Source organism: Mirounga angustirostris, unplaced genomic scaffold (genome assembly GCF_029215605.1).
Source record: "Mirounga angustirostris isolate CCGP_5_RB_7025 unplaced genomic scaffold, mMirAng1.0.hap1 SCAF_7, whole genome shotgun sequence".
Taxonomy (NCBI): Eukaryota; Metazoa; Chordata; class Mammalia; order Carnivora; family Phocidae; genus Mirounga; species Mirounga angustirostris.
This window is the reverse complement of record NW_026991715.1, coordinates 32397345-32416773: the sequence shown is the minus strand read 5'-3', so window position 1 is coordinate 32416773 and position 19429 is coordinate 32397345. Positions and strand designations below refer to the sequence as shown.

General features: G+C 41.1%; 2 protein-coding genes across 8 annotated transcripts in view; one reads left to right on the top strand and one right to left on the bottom strand.

Annotated features, from left to right (window-relative positions):
• The window catches only part of CDC25C (cell division cycle 25C), a 41975-nt gene that overhangs the window by 383 nt on the left and 22163 nt on the right, over positions 1-19429 (top strand). For 2 of the 7 annotated variants that reach the window (XM_064595961.1, XM_064595958.1), the window contains exons 1-8: positions 4832-5070; positions 5677-5882; positions 6826-6923; positions 7587-7632; positions 9203-9236; positions 9352-9441; positions 10810-10908; positions 13448-13603. In XM_064595961.1, coding sequence (XP_064452031.1) covers positions 5689-5882; positions 6826-6923; positions 7587-7632; positions 9203-9236; positions 9352-9441; positions 10810-10908; positions 13448-13603 — 717 coding nt within the window. In that variant the 5' untranslated portion in view covers positions 4832-5070; positions 5677-5688. Of the gene's footprint in view, positions 1-65; positions 182-4829; positions 5071-5676; positions 5883-6825; positions 6924-7586; positions 7633-9202; positions 9237-9351; positions 9442-10809; positions 10909-13447; positions 13604-19429 lie in introns of those variants that run through there. The other 5 variants (XM_064595959.1, XM_064595965.1, XM_064595962.1 and 2 more) reach the window with 5 other exon arrangements.
• LOC135365349 (oocyte-specific histone RNA stem-loop-binding protein 2-like) lies at positions 1460-4515 on the bottom strand. Its single transcript, XM_064595967.1, has 5 exons — positions 4338-4515; positions 3283-3378; positions 3067-3171; positions 1876-2028; positions 1460-1733 (listed from the first exon to the last, which is right to left on the bottom strand). Exons 1-5 carry the CDS (start codon positions 4379-4381, stop codon positions 1562-1564), a joined length of 570 nt encoding a protein of 189 aa, XP_064452037.1. The 5' UTR covers positions 4382-4515; the 3' UTR covers positions 1460-1561.

Genomic DNA, 19429 nt, shown 5'->3' with positions numbered 1-19429 from the left:
CCTCTTCTAGCTGCCGGATCGCCTCGAACCTTATAAACCCAGGACTTGTAACGGTTGCGGGGCCGTTCCAATTGGTTCTGTAATTAGCCCTCACTCAAAACACTTTGTAAAGCTGAGGAGGGCCCAGGACTGTTCACGCCTCCTCCTTCCTCTACGCACCCCCACCCCCCAGCAGGATGAGGTAATGGGGTTGTGATTATGACATCATAGGCGGTTCAGTTGCTTGCGGGGGTGGGGGGGGGAGGGGGGAGTATGGTGGTTACAGCTGGACCACTTTCCTTAAGACAGAAAGGGAGGGAGGAAGGAAACAGTCAGCTAGGTAAGAGATGTTGATAAGCTATGTATTTCCTCTTCAGGAAGAGGATGCCACCGTTTATTAAATTTCCACCACTACTACCACCTCCCACCTCAGCCAAAGTTTAGGTCTTTTTTGAAAAGACTGAACGTAGACGTTAGTAGGGAAGAGGTTGGGGAACAGCTAAATGGTTACTGGCTCTTACGTAAATTTGAGTCTCAGCTATCAAAGAAGGTTTAGGAAAGCAGGCAAAAATGGGGAAAAGTTTTAAACAATGCCTTCGTGTTGTGATCTCTTTAAAGGGCAGTTTTAGATTTATTATTTTTTTTTAATCGATTGGGAAGTAGCAGTAATGCAAGTAATCTTCACCGTTACACTTAGCAACACGTCCCTTGAAAGACGTCTGTTTTCTCTAAATATTTTGTGCCCCACTCAAATCTGGGACAGATATATAACTGTGATCAGCTAGAAAGTAGAACCAGTGGTGGGGATCTTCCTCACAGAGCCAGGGAAGGGAGTAGGCAGGAGCCCCAAGTCTGCAAACTGAAAAAGAAGAGTAGAGGCAAAGTGAGCTGTTTATCAAGAAAATGGTAGTGGAGGGAAGACGCACTGCACATTTCCTTGCACATTTCAAATCCCTTGGCAAAAGAGGCGGCAGGGGCCATTGAAGTATAGGAGACATGGTTTCCAATAATTGCTGTTGTGGAGCACTTATTATGTGCCAGGCACTGTGCTACATACTTTAAATATGTATTCTCATTTTTTGCTTAGAATCATCAAATGAGACAAATCTCCCTATTTGACAGATGAAATGGTCAGAGAGATTAAGTGACTGCCCATGTGGTGGGCCAAGGTAATATTACAAAGCAGTCCTTGAGGCTCTAAAGCCCGTGATCTTCACCACTTGGTGATACTCATTTTATTATTAACCATAGTTAATAAAGTTCAGTGATTGAGAATAATAAGTTAGCATTGGCTCATTTGCAAAACATTGAAATAAATAGACTTAAAAAAAAACCCCAAAACCCTTCATGTTAGGTTTCGAGGCCTCATTTCCAAGGAAGATTATACCCCTTTCATCAAGTATAAAATAACCTCCAATGCAGCCCAACTTTCCCACCATTACCAACTACAATTAAATCTCCTTATGCCACCTTCAGTTCTCAGATTTTTTTATTCATGTCCTATTTTTTCCTGCTGCCCCATTTTTCTTCTTTTTTTCTTCAACTGCTACCTTGAACCCCATCCTAATTTTTTCCTCATGGGTCAGACCCCATCTCTAACCCTGCTCCAGTGGGTTTTAGAAGAAGATACTACCTGGGCTCCCTTCTGGTCTCCATCCAGATTCACTGAGGGTTCCAGGACCTGGAACCAGTCATCCAGGAGGTCATCCAAATGGGTGGAACCCATTGGCTCTAAGAGAAGCTCCATTCCCTGCCTAGGAAGGCAGCAGAGTCAGAGGAACATGCATCTCATTCAGACTCTCCCTTTTCAGCCAGTAAAAGCTAAATCTCTACAAAGTGAGGAGAGGTGGGGCTCAGTCCACCATTCAAACAAGGAACCAAAAATAATGCACATACCCCTCAGAACCCTGCCCTGCAGGGGCTGGCTGGGGGGGGTCCCAAGAATGTAGGGCTCTTCTCCACTGCCTGATCTGGGCATCCCAGGAGCGACGGCTGTACCTCCTCTTCTTGTTTGGTGTTTGAGGGTGAAGTCCTGGCTGTCGCTTTGCCCTGGCAATGACAAATATGTGTAAGACTCAGGTCAAGATAAATGGGCACAGCTCATTGTTTATCACAGTGAATTCGGAGGCTCAGGGATTTCCTGAGAGTCAGGTAGGACCAATGCCCTCAATTCAATAAGAAAAAATAAATCTTCAGGGGCGCCTGGGTAGCTCAGTCATTAAGCGTCTGCCTTCAGCTCAGGTCATGATCCCAGGGTCCTGGGATCGAGCCCCACATCGGGCTCCCTGCTCTGCGGGAAGCCTGCTTCTCCCTCTCCCACTCCTCCTGCTTGTGTTCCCTCTCTTGCTGTGTCTCTCTCTGTCAAATAAATAAAATCTTTTTTTTAATTTTTTTTTAATTTTTTTAAAAGATTTTATTTATTTATTCATGAGAGACAGAGAGAGAGAGGCAGAGGGAGAAGCAGGCTCCCAAGGAGCAGAGAGCCCGATGCAGGACTCGATCCCAGGACCCTGGGATCATGACCTGAGCCGAAGGCAGACGCTTAACCATCTGAGCCACCCAGGCGCCCAAATAAATAAAATCTTAAAAAAAAAGAAAAAGAAATCTTCCGATGGGATTAGCACTAAACTTCCTAAATTCCTAATATTCTTCTGGGAAAGGTAATTTAGATATTCCAACTCTCTTAGAAGTCAAGATAGATATAAAGACAGTATCTGACATCCCTTTAAGATACATACTACCTTTTTATACATTTAGGTTGCATGTATGCATGGAAACATGTAATTAGGCAAGTATGTTCTAATTAGCGAAGTCAGCTGGACGTATGAGGTAAAAATGGTTAGAAAGAAAAAACTTCAAAGCAAACTGAATAGAACTTTAAAAACTCTCATGGGCCAAGTATGATTTGTTCCATTTGAAAAAAAAATCTTGAAAATTTATTTTTGGGGCTACATTGCAGGAGAATTAGTTGTAGTAATGATGCAAATTTGTGAGAGCACTCAGATTCTAGTATCTTTCCATCACCCTACATTAAACCAAAGCCACTTGGATGACACTGTTGTTGTGACCACCCACAGCTGCACTCACTTGGGGACCTGCTGCAGAAAACACTGGTAACCAGGTGTGCGCTTGCCATAATCTATCTGTTTTTGCCGCCGCTGTAGAACAATTTCATCTGTCTCTACCTCCCACCTGCAGGGGAAGTATACAGTGGCCCCATGAAGTGTGATTATGGTTATCAAAGCAGAAACCAACTCATCCCACACACATTCCCTTAACCCCCAGTCTGGTTTTCAAACTCACCTGGCATGGCAGGGCTCTGTGCTGACTCCCACACTCACCGTCTCAATCCCAGAGTACAAAGGTTCTTCACACACTTCCTTTCTGGGGAAGCAGATTCTACAGATGAAAGGGGTGTTAGGATAAAACCTAGCTGACTACACTGTACCACCACCAAGATGTGGACACCAGATAAAGATTGTATTTCTGACTTAACTGTTTCTCAAAGATAAAGGTTGCATTTCTGATTTGTTTCCCAGAGTGGTCTGCAAGACATCAGCATGAGTAGCCCTGGGAGCCTTGATAATTCCTAGGTCCCACTCTCAACTTAATGAATCATCATTTTGAGGGCCTGCATTTTAAAGAGCTTCCAGGTTATTTTGAAGTTTTTTTTATTATTATGGAAAAATACAGAGAAGAACACAGCATAATGTTTTGCTACTCAAAGTATGGTCCTGGGACCAGCCACATCAGCATCAGTTGCAAGCTTGTTAGAAGTGCAGAATCTTGGGCCCCAACCCAGACTTACTGAATCAGAACCTGCATTTTAACAAGATCTCCAGATGATTAGAATGCATGTTAAACTTTGAGAGCAGTGATATCATGGATCCCCAGTTACCCATCAGCTAATACTCATGGCAAATCTTGTTTCATCTATGCCCACTACTACCTCCACATGACTATTAAAATCTTCAACATTAAAATAAAAGAATAAATTCTTGGGGTTCCTGACTGGCTAAGTCAGAAGACCATGGGACTCTTGATCTTGGGATCCTGAGTTTGAACCCCACATTGGGTGTAGAGATTACAAAAATAAATAAATAAACTTTAGGGGGAAAAAATAATTTTAAATATCACTTCATCAGTGTCCAAATTTCCATAAACGACCGAAGATTGTAATCCTTTGGACTGTGATAAGGATTATGCCAAGAGATGATTCAATTCCCCCGCTTTCCCTCAAAAGAAATTTCCTTTATCCTACATAACCTAGCGTCTAAGAGATGCTGCGCTGTAAAAGGAACACCGAACAAGGAACGCTCTTAGAAGGGGCCAGAGCTGCTCAGCATAAGTACACACACCTGTCTCGTCTCAACATCTGCCATACCAGTGGAGAAGGCTCCATTTCCAACTGAAGTCAAGTAAAACGAAGAGGAAAAGACCCACGTAACGACACAAGAAAGAAGCAAGGAAAGAGAAACGTTTAAAACACCCTGCATCCAAACAAATCTCCCCAGATATTATCCTAAAGAGTGATAATCGCTCACGAATTGCAGTTTAAATCTCCCGGGGTTGGAGGGGCTGAGGGAAGGGAGAGCCCGGGAAGGCTGTGGCGATTGGTCAGAGGAAGAGCCAATGGTGTGCCAAGCACCCAGGAGGGCGGGGCTTACCTCGGGGCTCGCTGAACGCTGATGGGCCAATGGGCATCCTGCTCTGTCTGAGGGGCGGGGCAAATTGTGTTCCTGCCAAAGCAAGCTCACGCCTGGTGATGTAGAGCCAAACGATTGGCTATGGGGTGGGGGTGGGGGGGCTCTGGGCGGGCGCGCGCAGATTGGCTGGCGCAGCTTTGAGGGGAATGGGATAGGTTTACTGGGAAGGCGGAAGGTTTGAATTGCCAGGACCTGTGACTGTTGATATTCTTGCACCGAGGCTATAACTTCGACCCTCTCCTGAGAGAAGCGCAAACCTCGACCCGAACCTATCCTGTCTAGAAGCAGAATTGTAGTCTGGTTAATTGACTCCTTTCCTCAGATTTCTTTTAATTTTGATTAAGTCTTTGCTTGTGACTGATTTCCCACTTCCGTTTCTCCTGAGGTAAGCGCAGGGCCTTCTCCACCGGAATCTGAGACCCCAGCGTCCCCTCATAGTCCGGTCGGGGTCTCACAAACAGAACTTCAGGGGACCTAAATAGTTATTGTCGCGAGTTAAGAGACCTGAATTCCTTCCTTGCCATGAGTCACGAGCTGTGTAGCCCCCGAACAAGTGAAAGCCTCTTTTCATTCCTTTTTTAAAGTCTTGGGTTTGGGGCGCCTGGCTGGCTCAGTCGATGGAACGTGGGACTGTTGATTTGGGGGCCGTGAGTTCGAGCCCCACGTTGGGTTGTAGACCTGACCTGGGGGAAAAAAAGTCTTACTTTTACCTCTAGTTAAGTCCAGGCTCCGAGGAAAAGGCCAAGCCGCTTGGGGCACGTGCGATTTCATCTTCAGGCCGACCTGGGATTCATCGGTTGGAATTGGGATGCCCCTCCTCCAATATGAGCCGCTGGGCCACTGCTGGGAAGGGTGGAGGAGCTTATGAAAACTGGGCAGCCTGTGAGGTGCTTATGTAGATGATGTTCACCTCTTAGCTAGGTTTTTTTTTCTTTCTTCCTTCCCTTTCCTTTCCTTTTCTTTTCTTTCTTTTCTTTCCTTCCTTCCTTAGGTTTCGGAGGCCATGTCAGCAGAATCCATTTCATCCGCAGGAGAGGAGGGACGCCTCAGCTCAGGACCCAGTTTTAGATCCAGTCGGAGGAAGATATTAAACCTGCTTCTGGAGAGAGACACTTCCTTTACCACCTGTCCAGATCTCCCTAGAACTCCAGTGAACAAACTCTTTGGTGATTCTGCAAACCTAAGCGTTTTGTCTGGGTAAATTCACTTTTCACACCTTATCTCCTTTGCTTTTATGAATAGCCTTTGGGGTTTTTTTTTTTTTTTTTTTTTAAGATTTTATTTATTTGACAGAGCACAAGCAGGGGGAGCAGCAGGGAGATGGAGAAGCAGGCTCCCCGCTGAGCAGGGAGGCTGAGGCGGGGCTCATCCCAGGACCCTGGGATCATGACCTGAGCCGAAGGCAGACGCTTAACCAACTGAACCACACAGGCGCCCCAGTCTTTTTTTTTTTTTTAAGTCTTTGGTTTTTTTTGAAAATTATCCTGACTCAAAGATCAGGGGTGAAATTTTAAACCCTGCCCTGCATTAACCATATGACCCTTGAGTCTCAGGTTTCTTTTTTGTGACAAAGAAGTAATAATCTCTTCCTATCTTACTACGATCTTGTGGGAATCAAATAATGTGATGTCTGGGAGAAGTCTTCGAAAACTCTATTGGGTTATATGAGTTGGTTGTTTTATTAGTATTAATATTAGTGTTACTGTTATTCTTTAAATTCTGGTCATGCCATGCTCTGATGCCTCAGCTAGCAAACAAAGTTGGAGAGTTATAGACCTCAGAAGTACTAGAGACTCCAAGGAGAAATCAAATCTGTGTGCTCACAGTGCAGGGGAGAAGATGTGGGGTCAAGACTGATTTCAGCCAATAATCCTTGTTCCTCAATTTAAAAAAAATTACTTGTCTTACTATGTTGGTGAGGAGGAAATGACATGCAAATTATTGGAGTAGAGAAAAGTGGGAGATTTTTCTCAGCCTACTCTGAAATATTGCCAAAAAGCAACTAGATTTATTTGGACACTGTTTAGATTGTGTGAATGACTGTTGAGGGGTGTTTCAGATGAAGAGGATAATGTGATCTTTGCCTTTTAAGGATATTACAACCTAATAGGAATCTTGATGTACTATTATGTCTCAATAGAGGAACCCCAAAATGTTGCCTTGATCTTTCGAATCTTAGCGGTGGTGGAGAGATGTCTGCCAATCAACTTACCACTTCTGCAGACACTGATGACATTGGTAAGGAGAAGGGAGGTAAAGGCCTCAAAGGAAAGAACAGCTTTCAAGGGAGAAGACAGGGTAGTTGGATAGATATGGAAGGTGGTAAAAGTAGGTAGAGATCCTTGAAGTTGGAATTCTGTGAGTACCTAGTGGATTTTTGAGAATGATAAGCCAAGAAGAGAAATGTAATATCATTAATAGGGGTCACTTTGCATTTGAAAAGTTTAGACAGGAAGGAATATTTTGTTGACTAACTGATGGTAGGAATGAAAGCCATAGTTAAAATGAGACGTTTTATGCCCTACTCTAATCTCAATAAAGGCAAAGAAACAAACATAAATATTTGCTAACTAATTCTTGTGTTTTTGTAGGGTCTGAGTCCAAAAGGAGTAACTAGTCAACCATTTTAGTATTTGTTCTACTTTCGGATTTCCTGAATGATAAACATTATTTTCTACTCATGAAAAAAAATCTCTGTTGTTTAGGCTAGGGCACTGTTTCCCAGCATTTTTTTCTTTGTAAATTCTTAAGTTTTCATGAACTTGTACCTCGTACCATAAACTTAGTACCTATCAAGAGCCTTTGTGTTCAAAACATCAGCTTTTGAAATTAAGAAATGAAGAAAACCAGAAGGAAAGACAGGATGCATGAATAAGAATAACTCTTCATATCTGATTACAGGTCATTTGGATTCTAAAGGACCTCAGGAAATACATTTAACTGGGATGTAAGTTCTTTTGCTAAATGAACCCCACGTTAAAGCCTTTTCAGCACTGGCACAGAGATTTTTATCCTATGCAGACTCTGTAGAATATTGAACCTTTTGCTTTGGGTTAAGTGAACTTGAAAGCCTAGATCCTTCCTTTGAAAGGTTTTTTTAAGTTTCCCAGATCTAAATAGTTCATTTTAACCATTACATACAATCCATATTATATTTTAAAAATGAAAGAAAATGGCATATTACATTTAGGCATCGGCTGTTACCTGCATGTGAGTAGGGCTATGTTAGAGTATCTAGATTCCATCGGCTTACTGTTTGCCCAGCTGTGACTCTGAAGAAGTTTCGTAACTTCAGTGGACCTCAGTTGCTTCATTTGTAATAAATAACAATGGAAATAATACTAATACTTCTCATAACTGCTCTCGTAAGGATGAAATTTAGCACATGCCAAGCATTTTATAATGTTTAGTATTATTATACATGGGGATTCTTTGTTGGAGATCTAAAATGTTCAACTGGGGAATCCTCAAGGAATGAAAAGTAATTTGTGTGTGTGAGCGAAGCAAAAGAAGTTTATTAAGTGAAGATACAAAAAAGCTCTCAAGAGTGAGAGGGGTCCCAACAGGGTTGCCCTGAAAAGTAATTTTAATTCAACTTCTTAACTTCTTAGGCTTATTGTAAGGTTTCCATTTGACTGTTTTAATCTTCTTAGAACTTTGTTCTTCGATATTTAGGTGAATTAGGTGCCACTACGGTGCACTAGTGAAAGCATTCCGTGACTTTTTAAATTTTTATTTAATTATTTTTTAAAAAAGATTTTATATTTATTTTTTATTTTTTTAAAGATTTTATTTATTTGACAGAGAGAGATAGTGAGAGCAGGAACACAAGCAGGGGGAGTGGGAGAGGGAGAAGCAGGCTTCCCGCCAAGCAGGGAGCTGATGCGGGGCTCTATCCCAGGACCCTGGGATCATGACCTGAGCCGAAGGCAGACGCTTAACGACTGAGCCACCCAGGTGCCCCAAGATTTTATTTTTAAGTCATCTCTACACCCAACCTGGGGCTTGAACTCACAACCTGGAGATCAAGAGTCACATGCTCCAGTGACTGAACCAGCCAGGTGCCCCTCCATGATTGTTTTTAATAATACATGTGAAAATTTCACTTTGGATTGCTTTAGTTTCTTTGACTTGCTTAAAATGTCCTAACCCATGTAGACTGGATAAAATCCTGGCAGGAAGGATAGTAATTCATAAAAAATAAATATAAGCTCCTAATAGCCAAAGCTGGAAAATTAGTCAATTGTGTCTACATAAGATGTAGGACAAACTCATCATCTTTGATGTATATCTGTATATATGGTTATGCACAAGAAATGAGGGCCTTATCTCCAGGATGTCACTCAACATCTTCATATTTACCAGAGAGCACCCTACATATTGTTACTGAAAGAGACACATCAACTAGGTATAGGGTTCCTTGCATGGAAGAAAGGAAAAGTTGGGATGCCCCAAGCCACTGACAAATAACCAAACAGTATTTGGGTTAACTGACTGGCAGTTTTTTTGGTCTGCAGGAATCATCAACAGCACCTTACAAAATGCAGCCCAGTGAGTAGCATCTCTTTCTTGGGTTTGGGTTTGTTTCTCAGGTGGGAGACAGAGGCTTTCCAGCTCACCTGTGGCTCAAGGATGCTGGATTTTCTCAGAAAACGTTCTCTTGTAGGCACAGCTGCGTTGTAGCACTCCAAATGCTTTGGACCATGGCAACAGGAAGAAAGATGCAATATGTAGCTCATCCACAAATAAAGAAAATGTGAGTGGTAAACAGAAACCTAGATTCATTAGCACTTTTCTTCCTGTGAGGGCAACTCATCAGTATCATTATGAGACCTAGAACCCTTATGCCTCAGTGTGCAGACAAGCAAACTGCATCACTATAGGCAAAAATTCTTTTTTTTAAGATTTTATTTATTTATTTGAGAGAGAGAGAGAGAATGAACAGGGGGGAAGGACAGAGGGGGAGGGAGAAGCAGACTCCCCACTGAGCAGGGAGCCCTATGACCTGAGCTGAAGGCAGAGGCTTAACCAACTGAGACACACAGGCGCCCCTAGGCAAAAAATTCTTTATGGTTTGTTTTTTTTTCTTTAAGGTTTGACCCTAGAACAGAAACCTAGCTCCAAGTCTTCCACTGCAGGTCGTCATTATTACCCATGTTCAGTTGATTCGTTTAAGGACAAAAAATTTGTTACTGTAGTTTGGGAATTTAGAACTTTTTTTTTTTTTTAAACAAATAAAGGTAATGTACATAAGTTGTTAATATACTCTTTGCATGGCTTCATGTATGGGTCTACTTTATTTCTTATTTCTCCCTTAGTCCAGCTTCTTAGAATTCTGAGAAAGCCATGGGCCTTTTTCTCTGAGCCTCAGGCCCTCCATCAGTTTTTTGTTTTTTGGTTTTTTTTAAAGTATTTTAGAGAGAGAAAGAGAAAGGGTGGGGAAGGGGCAGAGGGAAAGGGAGAGAATCCCCAAGCAGACTCCCTGCTGAGTGCAGAGCCTGAGGCAGGGCTCAGTCCCACGACCTTGAGATCCTCCTGACCTGAGCCGAAACCAAGAGTCATATGCTTATGGACTGAGCCACCCAGGCGCCCCCCTCCATCAGTTCTAAGTTGAACTGGGCTCCTTAGAGCCACCTAATCACTAAGATAATTATCTAAATAATCCCTTCAACTAATTCTCTTTTCTAGCCATCTTTTTCTATTTCCTGCCTCCCTTCCTTTCCCCCAGGTCAGTGTTTATAAAAGATAGCTTCTGTTCTTTTCTCACACTAAGTTATACCCATGTTTTTGGCTGTTCTAATCAGCTTTCTTGATTTGATACTGTCCTTCTGATAACTTTTTTTTTCCTTCTGATAACTTTTTAAAAATCTCACCATCCCCTCCCCACTCAGGCTCCCCTCTTCCTCCCTTCCTTTACTTGTGATTGTAAAATTAGTATCCTCCAAAGCAAATCTACATATCATACGTCAAATTCAAACCATAATTTGTATCAGGATATAGGATCAACCTTGATTACACTTAATGTGTTTTGTGAGGGTTATTCATGGCTTCATCTGATGAAATGTGTTTGGCAGGGCTTGCTGATGCTTGTCTTCCTCCAGCCAATGTAGTTTCTCTTATGCAGGAGAACAACACTTTGAAGTCCTTGGAGTGGTGGGTACCCAGGACCCTGAAGTTTCGAAAGAGACCACGGGGGCCTTACATGTCTCCCCTTTCTCTACTGGTGAGTCACCAAACATCCTCATCAAGGGTCTGCTGAGGCGTTGTGGATTATAGGGTGGCAGATCTGCATTTACAACCCTTTGAATTTTTCTAAGCAGGCTTGGGTGAGAAAAGGGGTTGGAGAAGTAACTCCAGAAAAGGGAGGAGACATGTCCCCTGATCTTTTTATTTGTTTAAATTTAAGGAGGAAAAAAAAATCTTAGGCATTTAAAATTTTTCTGTTTTAATCTTTATTCCTTCTGTGTCTCCTCCCAGTTTTTTTTTTTTTTTAAGATTTTTTATTTATTTATTTGAGAGAGAGAGAATGAGAGACAGAGAGCACGAGAGGGAAGAGGGTCAGAGGGAGAAGCAGACACCCCGCTGAGCAGGGAGCCCGATGCGGGACTGGATCCCGGGACTCCAGGATCTTGACCTGAGCCGAAGGCAGTCGCTTAACCAACTGAGCCACCCAGGCGCCCTCCTCCCAGTTTTTAAAAGTACTATGTGCCCATTGTGAAAATGGTTTTAAAATATAGGAATATAGGAATATAAAAAAGGAGATAGCTACCTCATAGAGGGAAAACTGCTATTAACATTTTACCTCAATTCTTTACAATCTATTTCCCTATTTTTGGACACTTAGTGGCACCCAGATTTTGCTTTTACAAATAATGCTATTATGTAATTCTTGAGCATCAATCTTTACCTATATTTCAAAATATTTTCTTTAGGATTAGTACCAAGAATTATAATTACGAGGTTAAAGTGTATATTTTTAAGATTTTTGTTACATATAGTGAGATTCCTTTCCAAAAATGTTGTAGGAATTTACATATTCATGATCAATCTATAGGTCTTTGGATAAATGTTACTATTTTTTTAACTGCTAATTAGATTGGTAAATGTTTTATGTTAAAAACAATTAGTAGCGGGCGCCTGGGTGGCTCAGTTGGTTAAGCGACTGCCTTCGGCTCAGGTCATGATCCTGGAGTCCCAGGATCGAGTCCCGCATCGGGCTCCCTGCTCGGCAGGGAGTCTGCTTCTCCCTCTCCCACTCCCCGTTTGTGTTCCCTCTCTCGCTGTGTCTTTCTCTGTCAAATAAATAAATAAAATCTTAAAAAAAAAAAAAAAACAATTAGTAGTGATTTCATGTGAATATTAGCCATATATATTTTACCTAGTAAATGACTGTGTCTTTTGTCCATTTAGCTACTGGAGTCTTAAGTTACCCAGGCACTCACTTGCTTTTAATAGACAGTGGATTCAAGATAACTCCAGGGATTTAGGGTCTAATCTCAATCCTAGGGAAAAGTCATTTCTATCTCAATCCTAGGGAAAAGTCATTTTAACATAGCTCATCATAAGTAGATTAGGTTGACCATGTTTCAGATTTTTGATTTCTTGGAGAAAAGGAAGACTTGGAGCATGGTAAATTACTGAATAGTTTCCTGTGTATATGTGTGTGTGTGTGTGTGTGTCTTTTAATGTGGTAAGGTATACATAACATAAAATTTGCCATTTTAACCATTTTTAAGTGTACAACCCAGAGGCATTAAATACATTCACAATGTTGTGCAACCATCACCACTATTCATTTCCATTTTTTTTTCATCATTTAGAACAGAAGCTCTCTACCCATTAAAAAATAACTCCCCCATTCCTCCCTCCCTCCAGCTCCTGGTAACATCTAGTCTTTTTTCTGTCTCTCTGAATTTGACTTTTGGACACTTAGTGGTATAACGTTCTGTTTATCCATTAACTTGTTGATGGACATTTGGATTGTTTCCACCTCTTCCCATTGCAAATAATGTTACCATGAATATTGGTATACAAATATCTGTTCGAATCCTTGCTTTCAATTCTTTGGAGTATATACCCAGAAATGGAATTGGTGGATTATAAGATAATGCTATATTTAATTTGAGGGGGAACCACTATACTGTTATCCATATCAGCTGCACCATTTTTTTTTTTTAAGATTATTTATTTACTTATTTGTCAGAAACAGAGAGAGAGAGCACAAGTAGGGGTGGCGTCAGGCAGAGGGAGAAGCAAGCTCCCTGCTGAGCAAGGAGCCCAATGCAGGACTTGATCCCAGGACCCTGGATCATTACCTGAGCTGAAGGCAGACGCTTAACTGACTGAGCCACCCAGACTTCCCTCTGCTGCACCATTTTTAAATCTTTCGTTTTTTTGGTGTTACACTGTATGAGTGTTTTATGTATTCTGGGTATTAATCCCTCATCAGGTATATGACTTGTCAATATTTTCTCCCATTTTGTACATTGTCTTTTTACTTTCTTGGTGGTATTTTTTGGTGCACAGTTTTTAATTTGGTAAGTCCAATTTGTCCATTTTTTTCTTCTGTTGTCCATGCTTTTGTGTATTATTAATGAGATCATTGCCAAATCCAATATTATGAACTTTTTCCACTGTTCTCTTCTAAGAGTTTTACAGGTTTAGCTTTTATGTTTAGGTCTTTGATTCATTTTGAATTAATTTTTGTATATGGAAGGTAAGGGGTCCTGAATAGTTATTAATATTGTCCATATAATTGACAGGACAATGGAAACTTTTTGGAAAGTGAAATGAAGTATCTGGGCAGCCCCATTACTACACTTCCAAAATTGGATAAAAATCCAGAACTAGAAGATCAAGCAGAGGAGATTTCCAATGAATTGATGGAGTTTTCGCTGGACGATCAGGAAGAGCCCAAGGTAAGGTACTGTCTGATATCTTTGCATTTCCCATATTCCTTCATTCTTGAATAAACAATATTGTGCATCTCCTGGGTTTTAGCCACTGGGCTAAGTGGTAGGTCTACAGAGATCAAGAAGACATGGTCTCTATACTATCCAAGGGCTACCTGACTGATAGGGTATCTGGTAACCATGGGATTCTTACTACTGCTGGGTGAGAAGGTTCCAGTTAGTAGTTTGAGGACATCACTATCAATGTAATTCAGTATAAGTTATGCCCCCAGAGTAATAGTAATGGATGGAACATACCTAGCGTGATTTTTCAGCTATTTTACATTATATCCTCTCTGTGTCCCTGGGAGGCATACCTGAAGCCTGTGGCTTATTAGCCATGTACTGATATGCCAAAGAGAGATTCTGAGGTTTTTGGCATTTCCGAATCAACTTCATTTCTTTGAAACAAATATGTGTAGGAGTGTGTTTTTTAAATTTGTTGATTAAACAGGCAAATGTGATATAGTTGAGTCCTTGGATTCTAGTCCTTATTCTCTTATTTAGTGTTATGAGCATGAGAAAGACACTTAACCAGTATAAAACTCATTTCTCATTTATAAAACAGAGCATAATAATGAGAAATACTTCCTCAGTAGGATTTTTGTGAATATGATTAAGTATTAAATGCAATTTATAGTATTCCGCATACTTTATTATTGTTAATAAAAACAAATGTAAGCTGTAACAACATTTGGTAAATATTTGTTGAGACTGATATGTGCCAGGTGCTATACCAGAACTGAGGACAGAGTTGTGATTAAGATGGACAAGATTCCTAACTTTCATGGAGCTTGTATTTATATTTTTTCTAGTCTAGAAGATAGAGCATGTAAGTAAGCAAACCAATACCCAAGATAATGACAGATTGTCAAAAGTGCTATGGATGACAGAGTGGTATGAAAAACGACCTAGAAGTTTAGTAGGGTGCTGCTTTTAACTTTAACTTGAGTAACTGGAGCAGTGCTGACATTACAATGAATTTCAAAAGGAGTAATTCAAAGGGAATAAGTTTTCTTTTGGATATTTGAGTTAGAGGCGTTAACAGGAAATTTAAGTGGAAATCCTGAATGAGGAGTGGAGCCATCAGGACTGGAAATGTACATTTTGGGACCATCTGCATAGAAGAGAAAATGAAGGCTCCAAGTTTAAAGGCAGAGAGTAAGAGCTTGTAGAGAAGGAGTGATAGCCTGTGAGGAGACTGATAATGAAGTAGATAGACTCGGAATGACATCATTCAGGAATCAGAAAGGAGAGAGCTAGGACATGAACAGAGGGGTCAGTTTTATATATTTATTAATTTTATAAGTTTAATATATTTATTAATTTTATAAATTTATTAATTTATAAAGAAATTTATTAATTTATAAATTTTATATATTTATTAATTTATATAATAAATTTATTAATTAATTTATTTTATAATTATAATATGTTTTTTATATTTATTGATTTTATATATAAATTAATTTATTCTTTTTAAAAAATTTTTATTTATTTATTTGACAGAGAGAGAGATAGCGAGAGCAGGAACACAAGCAGGGGGAGTGGGAGAGGGAGAAGCAGGCTTCCCGCCGAGCAGGGAGCCCGATGTGGGACTCGATCCCAGGACCCTGGGATCATGACCTGAGCCGAAGGCAGACGCTTAATGACTGAGCCACCCAGGCGCCCAATTTATTTATTCTTTATTGTGGTAAAATACAATATACATAAAATTTACCATTTTAACCATTTTTAAAAGTGTATGGTTCAGTGGCATCAAATCAAGATCATGTTGTTATGATTGTGCTTATCCATCTCTAGAACTTTTTCGTCACCGCAAACAAACTCTTTGAAGAGTTTTATAGTTTTAGCTCTTAAATTTGAGTTTTGAGTTAACTTTGAGTTAATTTTTCTGTGTGGTTTTAGGTAAGGGTCCAGTTTCATTCTTTTGCATGTGAATATTCATTTATCCCAGCACCATTTGTTCAAAAGACTGTCTTTTCCTCATTGACTGGTCTTGGCATCCTTATCAAAAATCATTCGACCACCTGGGTAGTTCAGTTGGTTAAGTGTTGGACTCTTGATCGCAGCTCAGGTCTTGATCTTAGGGTCGTGAGTTCAAGCCCCATGTTGGACTCTGTGCAGGGCGTGGAGCCTACTTAAAAAAAAAAAAAATCACTTGACCATGTACCTGAGAATTTATTTCTGGGCTCTATTCTATTCCATGGGTCTGTATGTCTGTCTTTATATCAGTACTATAGTTTTGATTACTATACCTTTGTAGTAAGTCATTTTATACATTTTTTTTTCACAAATCATACTTGAATATATTTTCCTTGAAAAAATATTAAATCGTAACAGCTAAGGCTAACCCTGTCTGATCACCATTCCTAGCCCCTATTGAAGGGTGACTTTGAGATTATGTGGGATTACATGGAAAAGTCAAGAGCATGGGAGTCCATGGAACATATTGGTCTAGAAAGCAACAGATGGATCCAGACTTCTGTAACTTGGCTCTTTAACAATATGGGTAAAGTCCTATGATTTCCCTATGCTTCACTTTCTTTCTTTCTTTTTATTTTTTTTAAGATTTTATTTATTTATTTGTCAGAGAGAGTGAGAGAGCACACAAGCAGGGGGAGTGGCAGGCAGAGGGAGAAGCAGGCTCCCTGCTGAGCAAGGAGCCCTGTGCCTTACTCAATCCCAGGACCCTGGGATCATGACCTGAGAGGAAGGCAGATGCTTAACTGACTGAGCCACCCAGGCGTCCCACATGCTTCACTTTGTTAATCTACAAAAAATAAAAGGTTTTGATAACTATTTCATAAGGTTGGTGTGAGCATTAAATGAGTTAATTGTACATAAGCATTTAGAACAATACTTGCCAATTACTAATGCTTTATTATTATAATGTAGTGTAGTATAAGTTCTTAATTACTGTAGTATAAGGACCAAAATGTGTGGTGTTACAAAGACTGGTAGAGAAGGGATGCTTGATGGCCTTGATGTCCTTAGCAAAGTGGAAGTTGCAGTAATCTGATGACTCAGAGGAGAGTGTTAGGTGACAGTCTTGAAGAGTTTGGAGAAGGTTATAATCAACTTTTGGAAACCACAGAGGAAATTATTAAAAGGCTAATAAAATGACATTCGTAAGGTTTTATGTGATAGATCTGCATGGCATAGTGTGCTGTTGTCTCGAAGCAAGATTGGAAACTTTGGAACTCCAGGGATGATTAGGTGAGGATTGGAGGTGCCACTGGCAGATGAAAAAGTCGTATGGGGTTGAGTTAGCATAGGTGATGGTGAGAGTAGCAGAGAGTGGGACGCCTGGGTGGCTCAGTCGGTTAAGCGGCTGCCTTCGGCTCAGGACGTGATCCCAGGGTCCTGGGATCGAGCCCCACATCGGGCTCCCTGCTCAGCGGAGAGCCTGCTTCTCCCTCTCCCTCTGCTGCTCCCCCTGCTTGTGCTCTCTCGCTCTGACAAATAAATAAACAAAATCTTAAAAAAAAAGAAAGTAGCCGAAAAGTAGATGATGATGAATCAAAGCCTGGATAAGGAGCCCAATGTCTCACTGGGTAGACTCGGTAAAGTGAGAACGGCAATATGGTTGAAAGTTGCCGAGGAGGAAGTATCTGGTTTAGAAATTTTGGAGAGCTAGGGGTAATTGTAGTTTGAGGATATGCCAAGTTTGAATTCTTGGTGGTAGAGTAATAGAGGAGGATTGCAGATTTTTTTTTTTTTTTTTAGATTTTATTTATTTGACAGAGAGACACAGTGAGAGAGGGAACACAAGCAGGGGGAGTGGGAGAGGGAAAGCAGGCTTCCCGCGGAGCAGGGAGCCCGATGCGGGGCTCGATCCCAGGACCCTGGGATCATGACGTGAGCCGAAGGCAGACGCTTAACGACTGAGCCACCCAGGCGCCCAGATTTTTTATTTTTTCTTTCTTTCTTTTGTCCCTGCTTATTGAGAGGCTAATGTGGAGTGCAGGAGAAGCTTAGTGCAAGTATTTGAGAAGTTATGAAGTCCCTCTCTGAAGGGTTTTCAGTTTTCAGAACATGGTATGAGTGTGGGGAAAGAAGTAGTCTGGGTTTTAGTGTTTTGAGTAGTGTCTTGGGAGACAAGAGTAGAAAAGAAAAATGAGAGGCAGGTAATAATCGGTTCCGCTTATTGACTACTTGTACTGGGCACTGTGTGCTGAGCTATTTATATCCATCATCGCATTTAATTTTTATGTCAATCCTGAAATAGGAGTATGTTGCCCTTTTATTTTCTTTCTTCTCTCCCCTTTTTTTCTTTAGTATTATCCCCTTTTAGGAGGAGAACATCAGACCATGGGTTAAAGGCTCTTACTCAAGGTCACAAAGTTAGCCATTGGCAGAGTCAGGATTTAAGCTGAGATCTGCCTGACTCCTGAGCTGGTGTTTTTAGCAGTATCATGGTGTCTTTTTTTTTTTTTTTTAAGATTTTATTTATTTATTTGACAGAGAGACAGCGAGAGAGGGAACACAAGTAGGGGGAGTGGGAGAGGGAGAAGCAGGCTTCTGAGCAAGGAGCCTGATGCGGGGCTTGATCCCAGGACTCTGGGATCATGACCTGAGCCGAAGGCAGCGGCTTAGCCAACTGAACCATCCAGGCGCCCCATTATCATGGTGTCTTTTGCTGAATATGCTTGGGAGGTAAAAATTGTCCCAGGAACATGTAATAATGACATTTGCTTTTTCTTTTTTTTAATATTTTATTTATTTGTTAGAGAGAGAGAAAGAGGGAGCAAGCAGGGGGAGGGGCAGAGGGAGAGGGAGAGAGAATCCCAAGCAGACTCTGCACCAAGCTTAGAGCCTGACAAGGGCTCAATCCCAGAACCCCAAGATCATGACCTGAGCCAAAATCAAGAGTTGGATACTGAACTGACTGAGCCACCCAGGCGTCCCAACATTTGCTTTTTGTGTAGGTTTGGTAAGGTTGAATACCCAGAGTTTGAATGGATTGAAGTGTTAGGAAGGATGGTAAATATGTGATCTAGAACACGGCTATTATGTAAAACTTTCTGAGATAGTGGAAATGCTTTATATCTGTCCAATACAGTAACCACTACATGGCTTTTGAGCGCTTAACATGTGGCTAGTGCCACTGAGAAGCTGAGGTTTTAATTTTTTTGAGTTTTAACTAATGCAGATAACCATGTGTCATTGGTTTTACTATAATGGGTAGTCAGATCTAGAACCCTCTATAAAGTATGGTCCCTGGATCAGCACCATCATTATCAGGTAGGAATTTCTCAGCAGTGCAAATTTCTGGGCCGCATCCCAGACCTTCTGAATCAGAACTGTGAGGGCGGGACCCACCAGTCTGTTTTAACAACCCCTCCAAGTGATTTTGATGCACCCTGCTATATAATGCAATATTAAATCCTATTTTAATGTCATTGGTTTGTGGGAAAAAAGAGAACCAAGATATAATCTGAAAGAGACAAGGGAGAATTGACAGTGACCTTCCTGAGACAAACATTTTTGAGGACTCGCTGATAATGGAGGGTAGATCTGTGGAAAAACAGCAAGTTTAGGGATAGTTAGCATGGGGAAAGGTTGCTAGGCCTTCTGTAGGAAAAAAAAAAAGCAATGTAAAGTGAACATTCAGCGGGGCTCTTAAAAATATATGTTAGTGGGGCGCCTGGGTGGCTCAGTTGGTTAAGCGACTGCCTTCGGCTCAGGTCATGATCCTGGAGTCCCTGGATCGAGTCCCGCATCGGGCTCCCTGCTTGGCAGGGAGTCTGCTTTGCCCTCTGACCCTATCCCCTCTCATGTGTTCTCTCT